The sequence below is a fragment of the Sorex araneus genome, chromosome 1 (assembly GCF_027595985.1).
Source record: "Sorex araneus isolate mSorAra2 chromosome 1, mSorAra2.pri, whole genome shotgun sequence".
In the NCBI taxonomy this organism is placed as follows: Eukaryota; Metazoa; Chordata; class Mammalia; order Eulipotyphla; family Soricidae; genus Sorex; species Sorex araneus.
The window spans coordinates 195020404-195031963 of NC_073302.1; the positions used below are offsets into that span (position 1 = coordinate 195020404).

General features: G+C 58.7%; 1 protein-coding gene across 1 annotated transcript; it reads right to left on the minus strand.

The window, feature by feature from the left end:
* Nucleotides 1-1209: 1209 nt before the first annotated feature.
* Nucleotides 1210-11360, minus strand: GRK1 (G protein-coupled receptor kinase 1). Its single transcript, XM_004621404.2, has 7 exons — nt 10662-11360; nt 7516-7643; nt 5060-5217; nt 4372-4455; nt 2909-3033; nt 2395-2596; nt 1210-1628 (listed from the first exon to the last, which is right to left on the minus strand). The coding sequence occupies exons 1-7, from the start codon at nt 11358-11360 to the stop codon at nt 1330-1332; spliced, it is 1695 nt and encodes a 564-aa protein (XP_004621461.2). The 3' UTR covers nt 1210-1329.
* Nucleotides 11361-11560: the final 200 nt, after the last annotated feature.

The window sequence follows — 11560 nt, forward strand, 5'->3', positions numbered from 1 at the left end:
GTGTGCATACATGTACATGCACACATGCACACCATGCCCATGCACAGGTGCACACACGGCTTTCTGCCCTCCACAACAAACACTGACAGAATGAACAATCTCCTCCCAGGCAAACAGTGAGGGAAGCCCTGCCCGGACCAGGGCACCAAATGCCGGCAGGTCTGTCCTTGTTTGGACCCTGCACCCATTGCTAGAGATTCAGCACATGGCTGCCAGCCTGGCCACGCGTGAGCAGAGCTCAGCCCCGGGGGGCACCAGTGGGAACCAGTGAGGACATGCCTGTGGGGACCGTGTCTGTGAGGACATATAGGAGTGACCTGGACTCGGGGAGCTATGATGTCTCGACCAACTGGGCAGAAAAGATCAGCCTTGTCAGGATCAGGATCCCAGATTCCGTAACAACTCTACTTAGGATGAAAATTCGGGGTACACCAGCCAGCCCCAGGGGCTTCCAGCCCAGAGCGTTGATCTTTCTGATGAGGGGAGTGGGCCCGAGGTCCACACCTGGCCCATCAGGATGTTCTTGGAGGATGAGTCTGGGCCTTCTTTGCAGTGGCCTGAGCTGGCCTCAGACAGAGAGTGGGCCCCTGGCCCCAGTATCTGTCCTGCACTCAGGCCCAGTGCCTGGCCTGTGCTCGGGGCTCTGGGGCTGGCCTGTGACCGAGCCAGAACTGGCGTGCCCGAGAGACCAGGGTCCCGGGCTGTGGCTCGCTGGCCCTCACATGGCCACCAAGGGCTCGGCCCACCCAGGGCCCTGCCCCGTGACATCCAGGACTCGTCCTGGCGCAGAGCACAAACAGAAGCAGACTCCGGGGCCGAATGTGATCCCTGAAATAATCCCAGTCATGAATAATGCAGGCGGCCAGCGCGCCCACGCGGGGAAACAGATGCTGGGCGGCAGGCGGCCCGGCCACTCGTTCCAGGAATCCAGCAGGGGTGGGGCCGGACTCAGTCCCGGGTTGTAACGTGCCCCTCCTGCGAGAGCGAGTGTCTCCAGGCCCAGCCTGGGGTCCCCGTGGGTGGGACCTGCTGCGGAGGTGCGGCTGAAAGGGGAGCCACACTCCTGAAATATTGATGTGCGGGAGGCGTCTGGAGCACAGGGACAGGGAGGCGGAGGGTGAGACCCAGCTGACAGGCACAAAGCCCCGACGGAGTGGGGCCGAGTGGGAGACACCCTCTCGCTGGTGGGGCGGGGAGCTCCAGGGAGGGAGAGGCCGGAGGGACCCCCGGCCTGTGGGCGCCTGCCTGGGGCCCAGCTCTCCGGCCCAGGCAAGTGGCCGCATGGGCCCGGCCATCACGGCGGCCAGCCTTGCAGCCCACTGCCTCTGCCTAGGACAGCAGGCACAGCCCTGACTTGGAGGCGGGGGACGCCTCCTCCGCCCCCACCCCCGTCATGTCGTCGGGCATCTGCCCGTCTGCCCGCCATACGTTCAGCTCCCCGAAGACGCCCGTCTCGATCATCTCCTCCTGCCAGGGGATGCAGCAGCTGCCCGTGGCAAACTCCTGGAAGAACTCCACGTCGCTGGAGTCCAGAGCCACCCCTTTGACGGTGGAGAAGGCACCGACGTCCTGGATGTTCTTGGCATAGACAGTCCTGGAGTCTGGGACGAAGGGCGGCTCCAGAATCCCTGTGATGAGACCCAGGGACACACAGGCGTGACGACGGCCCGGCAGGACGCGCCCCTGCCCCACGGCCCGCGGCACGGCCTCTGCTCCTGACCCTGGGCCGGGGCCTGATGGAAGGCACGTGCAGACACATGCACTGTCACCTGTGTACACGTAGGAGCACATGGGTGTGTGCGCACATATGCACAGAAGGTGTGGTTATGTGCACATGCACAGGTCACACCTGCAGGAGCACACATGTCTACACAAACTCAGGGGTGTGCACAATGCACTGTGTGCAGATTTACACACGAAAACACAGACATGTACATGAACCGGTGAACACACATGCAAATGCACACTTGAACAAATGCACGTGCACACATGAGCACATGTACACATACATGCATATACATGCACACATGCACACCATGCACAGGTGCACACACGGCTCTCTGCCCTCCACCACAAACACTGACAGAATGAACAATCTCCTCCCAGGCAAACAGTGAGGGAAGCCCTGCCCGGACCAGGGCACCAAATGCCGGCAGGTCTGTCCTGGTTTGGACCCTGCACCCATTGCCAGAAGATTCAGCACATGGCTGCCAGCCTGGCCACGCGTGAGCAGAGCTCAGCCCTGGGGGGCACCAGTGGGAAGGGGACTGTGGACATGCCTGTGGGGACCGTGTGTGGATGGCCAGGGCCCTGCCCAGGCCTGTGGCCGCACTGCCACAGGAGCCCAGGGGCTAGGAGGTCTGCGCCCGCCCGCCCCGCCCCCGCCAACGGTACCGGCCTCCAGCTGCCTCCAGCGGATATCCCGGAAGAAGGGGTGGCCGCGCAGCGCGTCACAGCTGCCGTCGCGGAAGCCGGGCCGCTGGACCGGCTCCTTGCCCAGCAGTGCCGCACACAGGTCCCTGCTGGCAGGGCTGAACGCGTCGGGGAACTGCACGGCCGCTCCCAGCACCCGCTGCTTCAGCTCCTTGTTGTCCACCTGCATGTCCGGCGGCGCTGGCGTCACGTCGGCCCCCCGCCCTCCCTGGGCGCCTGAGAGCCCAGGGGACCCCCAGGGAGACACTGGCATGAGGATCCCCCGCCCTGGAAGTAAGTGTGGAAAGACTCGGGGTCCCAGGCCGGCCAGAGCCGGGGCCGGGACACCTCCCCCACGGCAGGGAGACAGACACAGGACAGGGGCTCGGGGGGACGGCAGACAGGGCCTCCCTCTCTGCTACCCCCCTGGGCACCAGGCCCCGGCACCCGCTCTGCTGGTGACCAGCCTGCTCAGGGTCACCCAGGGCCCACCCACCTTCTCTCCACGGGCCCGAAAAGGCCCCCTGGCCGCCATCATCTCGTACAGGGTGACCCCCAAGGCGAAGTAATCCACAGAGAAGTCGTATTCCTCGCCCAGCAGCAGCTCGGGGGCCATGAACCCTGCAGGCACAGAGCGCGGAGCACTGGGGGTCAGCACACAGACCGGGGTGGCCTCACCAGAGAGGGTGTTTGTAAAGCACCAACGGAGAGACCCAGAAGCACAGGCCACCGGAATGTAGGGAGGGGCCGGAGCGACAGCACCCCGGGGAGGGCGCTGGCCTTGCGTGCGGCCGACCCGGGTTCCGTCCGGCATCCCATATGGCCCCAGAGCACGGCCAGAGGTAATTCCTGGTGCAGAGTCAGGAGTCACCCCTGAGCATCACTGGGTGTGACCCAAAAAATCACCACCCCGCCCCAAAAATAGGACATAGGGCAGAGAAGACTGCCAGGGCCCTGTCTGGGGGTGCAAACAGCTCGCCTGGGTGCAGGTGAGTCCAGGTGGCCGTCACATGGGCAGGCACGGCCCCGACTCCCGCTGCTCTACTGTGACCCCCCCCCCAGTAACCTCCTCCCTCCACACCAGAGTGAGAGCAACGGCAGGAGGTGGGGTTGTAGAATGCTGTATGCACACTCATGCACGGACACAAATTGTATATGCACTCTGTGTGCACACGCAGACATACACACACTCATACACAGGCATACAGGCCCATGCATGCTCAGACATGTGCACACACTCATATCCAGGCACAATCAGACACATGCACACATTCATACACACACAGACATGTGCATTCACTCATGCACAGGCACACAGATGCTTGCACATGCAGACACATGCACACACTCATGCGCACACACAGGCACATGCACATATTCTTACACAGAGACACATGCACATAGTCATACATAAGCACAGACACATGCACACACTCATGCACATGCAGACACATGCACACACAGACACATGCACACACTCATGCACACACAGGCACATGCACATACACTTACACAGAGACACATGCACACAGTCATACACATGCACACAGACATGCACACGCAGACATGTACACACAGATATGTGCCCACACACATGCACAGTAGCACCTGCTGCACACACACACTTGTTCAGGGGCAGCCCCTCTCCCGGGAAGGCCTCTCTCCTGCTCCACCCAGGCCCAGCAGTGGCTCCGGGTCACACTGGAGGACAAGCAGCCCTGTGTCCTCAGGTCGGCCTCGCAGTGCACTGGCCACCGTGGGCCGTGGCCAGCAGCCACACTGGCCTGAGTGCCCGCTCAGCACTGATGTCGAGGCTCAGGCTCGGGACAGACCTGCTGCTGGCCTGACACCAGGACGTGGGCGTCCCTGTCGGACATAGGCGGGACCAACATGGGCTGCACACCTGGCCCGGCTCCCGTTTCCACCTGGGCCCTGTGGCCAGGGAGTCCCAGCCCATACCTGGGGTCCCGGCGTAGCCCCTGGTCTTGGTCTGCCCGTCCTTCAGCTCCACGGCCAGCCCAAGGTCTGAAATACGAATGTTGCCTGGGAAGCAAACAGGGCTCAGGTCTCAAGCAGCTCCAAGAAGCAAAGGCACCGGCGTCTGAGCCACAGGGCATGGACACACACGTATGACACCTGCCCACACGCATGCACGCCTGGTGCGCCCGGCCCACGGGACAGGGCTGCACCATCACACATACAACTCACAGCCTCACCCAGTGGGACGCAGCCCACCCATGCCGGCCCGTGGGGTCCCCAGCGCCCAGCGCCAGAGCCAGCGCGTCCACACAGCTTCCAGAGGACGGACGCTGTCCCTCACACACCCTTTCCTCTCTGCTCCCCCCCTCTGAGGCCCACAGCAGGGGAGGGGGCAGGGGAGGGCGAGGGAGGGGAGAGATGTAAGGGAGAGGAAGGGATGGGAGAAGGGGAGGAGGGTGAGAGGAGGGGGTGGGAAGGAGGGGAGGGAGGAGATGGAGGGAGTCAGGAGGCAGGAGGAAGGGGGGTGGGCATTCGAGGAAAGAGAAGAAGGAGAAGAGGGGCAGGAGGGTGGCAGGGGAGGGGAGAGGTGGGAGAAGGGAGGGGCGGGGCAGGAGGGGAGGGGCAGGAGTGAGGGAGGGGGCGGGGAGGGGCGTGGGGCCGGGCCCACCGTCGTCGTCCAGGAGCACGTTCTCGGGCTTGAGGTCTCGGTAGACGATGGCCCTCTGGTGCAGGTGCTCCAGGCCGCAGAGGATCTGGGCCGTGTAGAAGGCGGCACGCGGCTCGGGGAAGCCGGGCTGCTCCTCGTTCACGTTGTAGATGTGGTACCTGGTGGGAGAGAGGAAGCCGTGAGTGTCCTGCCCGCACTGATCGCTCGGCCCGGTCCTGCCTGTGCGGCCGGTGGGGACGGCACCTTCCCACCGAGCACTGCAGGGCAGACCCAGAGCCCTCGGCCCTGCAGCCCCCTCGCCCCGGGAACCGCCTCCTGGCTGCCCCACGGAGCCAGGACAGCAGGAAGGCAGGGGAGCACCAGCCCGCTGGGGAGGACCGGCCAGGCGCTGGGCTCTCCCGTCACGGCCAGTGCAGCGCAGAGAGCAGAGAGCAGAGCAGAGAGCAGAGAGCAGAGATCAGAGCAGAGAGCAGAGCAGAGAGCAGAGCAGAGAGCAGAGAGCAGAGAGCAGAGAGCAGAGAGCAGAGCAGAGAGCAGAGCAGAGAGCAGAGAGCAGAGAGCAGAGAGCAGAGCAGAGAGCAGAGAGCAGAGAGCAGAGCAGAGAGCAGAGAGCAGAGAGCAGAGCAGAGAGCAGAGCAGAGAGCAGAGAGCAGAGCAGAGAGCAGAGCAGAGAGCAGAGCAGAGAGCAGAGAGCAGAGCAGAGAGCAGAGCAGAGAGCAGAGCAGAGAGCAGAGCAGAGAGCAGAGAGCAGAGCAGAGAGCAGAGCAGAGAGCAGAGAGCAGAGAGCAGAGCATAGAGCATAGAGCAGAGAGCAGAGAGCAGAGAGCAGAGAGCAGAGAGCAGAGCAGAGAGCAGAGAGCAGAGAGCAGAGCAGAGAGCAGAGCAGAGAGCAGAGAGCAGAGAGCAGAGCAGAGAGCAGAGAGCAGAGCAGAGAGCAGAGCAGAGAGCAGAGAGCAGAGCAGAGAGCAGAGCAGAGAGCAGAGCAGAGAGCAGAGAGCAGAGCAGAGAGCAGAGCAGAGAGCAGAGAGCAGAGAGCAGAGCAGAGAGCAGAGAGCAGAGCAGAGAGCAGAGCAGAGAGCAGAGCAGAGAGCAGAGCAGAGAGCAGAGAGCAGAGCAGAGAGCAGAGCAGAGAGCAGAGAGCAGAGAGCAGAGCAGAGAGCAGAGAGCAGAGCAGAGAGCAGAGCAGAGAGCAGAGAGCAGAGCAGAGAGCAGAGCAGAGAGCAGAGCAGAGAGCAGAGAGCAGAGCAGAGAGCAGAGCAGAGAGCAGAGAGCAGAGAGCAGAGCAGAGAGCAGAGAGCAGAGCAGAGAGCAGAGCAGAGAGCAGAGCAGAGAGCAGAGAGCAGAGCAGAGAGCAGAGCAGAGAGCAGAGAGCAGAGAGCAGAGAGCAGAGCAGAGAGCAGAGAGCAGAGAGCAGAGAGCAGAGCAGAGAGCAGAGCAGAGAGCAGAGAGCAGAGCAGAGAGCAGAGAGCAGAGAGCAGAGCAGAGAGCAGAGAGCAGAGCAGAGAGCAGAGAGCAGAGCAGAGAGCAGAGAGCAGAGCAGAGAGCAGAGCAGAGAGCAGAGCAGAGAGCAGAGAGCAGAGCAGAGAGCAGAGCAGAGAGCAGAGAGCAGAGAGCAGAGCAGAGAGCAGAGAGCAGAGAGCAGAGAGCAGAGCAGAGAGCAGAGAGCAGAGCAGAGAGCAGAGAGCAGAGCAGAGAGCAGAGAGCAGAGAGCAGAGAGCAGAGCAGAGAGCAGAGAGCAGAGAGCAGAGAGCAGAGCAGAGAGCAGAGAGCAGAGAGCAGAGCAGAGAGCAGAGAGCAGAGAGCAGAGCAGAGAGCACAGCAGAGAGCAGAGAGCAGAGCAGAGAGCAGAGAGCAGAGAGCACAGCAGAGAGCAGAGAGCAGAGCAGAGAGCAGAGAGCAGAGCAGAGAGCAGAGCAGAGAGCAGAGCAGAGAGCAGAGAGCAGAGAGCAGAGCAGAGAGCAGAGAGCAGAGAGCAGAGAGCAGAGAGCAGAGCAGAGAGCAGAGCAGAGAGCAGAGAGCAGAGCATAGAGCATAGAGCATAGAGCAGAGAGCAGAGCAGAGAGCAGAGCAGAGAGCAGAGCAGAAAGCAGAGAGCAGAGAGCAGAGAGCAGAGAGCAGATCTTGTGAGGCGATATGTGTCTCTGGGGTGAGCCCGTCGTGCCCCTGAGCCCCAGGGTGCTCCTGATCTGTGTCCTGTTGGCAGGATATGGACAATTGACCAGGTAGCTGAGCTGGCAGGAGTACTCCCTACCTGGGAGGGTGGCGGCACCCCCAGAGGGGCAGTGGACGATGCTGGTCCACCTCTGTGCCTGCCCTCCCCCACTGCTCCCCCTTCAGGGCGTGTGCCTTCTCGGGCTCGTGGCTGTAGGCTGCCTGCACAGAGCGGCCCAAGGCCTCGGCCACGCCTCATGCTCTCGCGGACAGAGCCCCGGCTGGCAGCGCCTCCCAGACCTCACCTGAGGTCACCGCCGTTCATGAGGGTCATCACCAGACAGAGGTCGGTCTTGGTTTCAAAGGCGTAGGCCAGGGAGACGATGAACCTGCTGTTCACCTTCTCTAGGATCTTCTTCTCCACCATGGCGCCCTGGGGAGCAAGGGTGCCGGCAGGCTGGTCAGCAGGGGACGACGCCGTGGACACAGCCCAGGCCCCACACGCCTCCCTGCCCGAGCAACACACGCACAGGGGATCTCACGCAGCATGAACCGAGAAACACAGCCCACACACAAGCACAAACACAGCCTCACATGCAGAGTATAAGCCTGAACCTAGGCTCGGTCCCACAAAAGCACACGTGTACTTGTACAAGCCCAACGTGTCTCCTGCGTGCTGCACGTGTGTGGGCCCACACCACACGCTTGTGCATGGATGCGAGGAGACAACCGCAGTCCGAGGAACTCGCACACGCCCACATGCACTCCATGAAGCCGAAGGCTGCGCGTGGCGGCTGCCAGTGACCCTCTTGGTGAGGGAGTCACTGTGGTCGTGAGGACTGAGGCCAGGAGCATGTCGGGACCGGTGGTCTTCCCGGTCTAGCCCGCCCACTGAGCCCGCGGCCGCCTGAAGGGCCAGCACCTACTGTGCGTGGGCTGAGACGGGCCTGGTGGCAGGCGGGCTCTGGGCCGGAGGGGCCACACAGGATCGGGGGGCCGATCTGCCTGGGGAGGGCTCGGAGGGCTGTGGGGGAGGGGCAGGCACCCTGCCGGGGAGCCGGGCAGATGCAGGGAGGGGGCGCCCAGGGGACGAGCAGCCGGGGTCCAGAGGCGGCCGTCTGCCCTGCCTGGGCCCGGCCTGGACAGCATAGGCCAGGCTTTGGGAAGGCCCCCCAAGTTGTGAGGACTCTGGAGAACCAGACCCTCCCAGCTCCCCAACACTCACTCCCGAGACTCAGGGTCTGAGGTGAGGCTGGTCCCCGCACCCCTCCGGGTGCAGCCACTGCGCGGGCCTGGCTCATGCAGAGCAGGGGGCATGCCCACCCAGATGGGCACCACGCAGGGCCCTCGAGGCTGACCGACTGCAGGTGCCAGCCATCAGGAGGGAGCAGAGGCCACAAGGAGAGGTCAGCCCAGTCCAGCACGCATGAGCATCCCTGGTACATGTACCACATACACTGTATAGACTATGCACAAAACAAATATCTCACACACTGCAAATGCTATGTATACTACAGACCAGGTATACTGTATATACTTCATCTTTTCTACATACTATGTATACAATATATGCAACATATACTATGCACCGTACACATACTATGTATACTATATGTGCTATGGTAATATTATTGCTACACATGCATATACTATGTGTGGTATTATATTATGTATACTATATATACTGTGTATACAGTTTATGTTATATGTACTATGTATATTAGGATATTGCACATACTATTTATATGATATATACTATGTATAGTGTCCCGCCTGCACAGCAGAGCTTGGCAAGCTACCCGTGGCGTATTTGGTATGCCAAAAACAGTAACAATAGGTCTCATGATGGAGAAGTTACTGGTGCCCACTCGAGCAAATCGATGAACAACAGGACAACAGTGCTACAGTGCTATACTATGTATACTATATACAATATATACTATGTAAATAATATGCATAAAATAGATACACTATAGACATGCATATTATTTACACATTTTATGTACTATGCAGACTATGTATACAGTGTATACTACACATACAATATATAGATAGTATCGCAGTCACAGTCACAGTCATCCAGTTGCTCATTGATTTGCTCAAGCAGGCACCAGTAACATTTCATTGTGAGATTTATTGTTACTGTTTCTGGCATAACGAATACACGAATACACCATGAGTAACTTGCCAGGCTCTGCCATGTGGGCGCAATACTCTCAGTAGCTTGCCGGGCTCTCCGAGAAGGGCGGAGGAATTGAACACGAGTTGGCTGCGTGAAAGGTGAATGCCCTACTGCTGTGCTATCGCTCCAGTCCATAGATAGTATATTACATATAAAATACCATGTATACTACATATGCCATATATAGTATACATGCTATGTATACACTGTATTTACTTAATATAATATAAACATGCATACCACATACACATTATATATACTATCTATATGATAAACACCATGCATGTATATGAAACATACAATATATATACGACGCATGCCATGCAAACACTATATACTATGTATAATATATATTATACATACTATAGATACACTCTATATGCATGCATACTATATACACATTATTTATACTATGTATACTATATATATACTATGTATGTCTATCTATATGACATATACTACATATACTACATATGCCATATATACTTATGCATGCTATGATACACTATATATACTATGTATAATATATATTAGCATACTATAGATACATTGTATGTACATACATTATATATACTATATGTACTAGGTATACTACGCATAAAGTGTATAGTATGTATACCACATACACTATCTATATGATATATACTGGGCTGGAGTGATAGCACAGCAGGTAGGGCATTTGCCTTGCATGCAGCTGACCCACGTTTGATTCCTCCATCCCTCTCAGAGAGCCCGGCAAGCTACCGAGAGAATCTCGCCCTCACAGCAGAACCTGACAAGCTACCCATGGCGTATTCAGTATGCCAAAAATAGTAACAAGAAGCTTCACAATGGAGATGCTACTGGTGACCACTTGAGCAAATTGATGAGCAACGGGATGGCAGTGATAGAGTGATACAGTGATGATATATACTATGTATGCTACATATACAACATATACCATACTTGTTAGGCATACCATATATACTATGTACAATATAAACATGCATACTACATACACATTCTACATATAATATATACTGAATACACTATATGCCATATATAGTGTGCATCCTATGCATACACTACATACTATGTATAATGTATATTGTGCATACTATAGGTACACTATATATACATGCATACTAGATATGCTATGTGTACTACATATACCATGTGCAGTATGCATGCAACACAATAATGCATGCATTCTGTGTGGACTACTATGTCCCGCCTCCAACATGTCCACACTTCGTGTGCACAGTGCTCTCGCAGACGCAGGCCGCCCACCTGGTAGCCCTTCCTCTTCTTCAGCCTCTTCTTGTTCAGCTTCTTGCAGGCGTACAGCTTGCCGGTGGCCTTCATCTGGCAGGCGGACACCTCCCCGAAGCCGCCCTTGCCCAGCACGCGGAAGTCCAGGAACCAGTCGTGCGCCACGGGCTGCGCCTCCAGCCACTTCCACTGCAGGAAGCGCAGGAAGTGGAGGCTGCTCAGGTACTCCTGGAAGGGCGCCTGGCTCAGGTGGGCCAGCGTGGCCCTCAGCACTGGCCCGAAGCGCCCGTCCCCGCCCTCCGGTTGCCCCGCCCGGGCCTGTGCCACCGTCTCCTCGTCCAGGTAGCCGCAGAAGAGCTGAGCCCGGGGGTCCAGGAACTCGGCCAGGATGGCCTGGGCCTTCTGCGGCCGCAGCTCATCGTCGGCTGTGTCGTAATCCTCGACATCCTTCCAGAGGCCCAGGGCGGGCGCGTGCCGCCCCTCGCCCTGCAGGAACTGCCTGAAGAGCCGCTTGCCGATGGGCTGCTCCGTGCACAGGCTCTCGAAGGTCAGGTCCAGGCTGTCCCGCAGAGACTCACACTTGGACAGCGGCGGCAGCCGGAGCCGGGCCAAATACTTCCTGTCCCGGGAGGACGGGCCACCGCTGCCATCGAAGCTGCCCCTAGCTGCGATGAAGGCGGAGTTGGCCACCACCGTCTCCAGAGACCCGAAGTCCATCCCGCACCAGCGAGAGAGGCCGGGAGTCGGCCCCCGGGGACCACCCTTGGCCCAAGGCCAGGCCTGCCGTCTTGGGACGAGGAGGCGTCCAGCCACTGCAGGGCTGGCTGGGGCAGCGCCAGGAGTGGGCAGGACAGGGCTGACCCAGTTCAGGCAAGTCCAGGAGGTCAGGGAGGACGCCAGCCAGCACCAGAAAAACC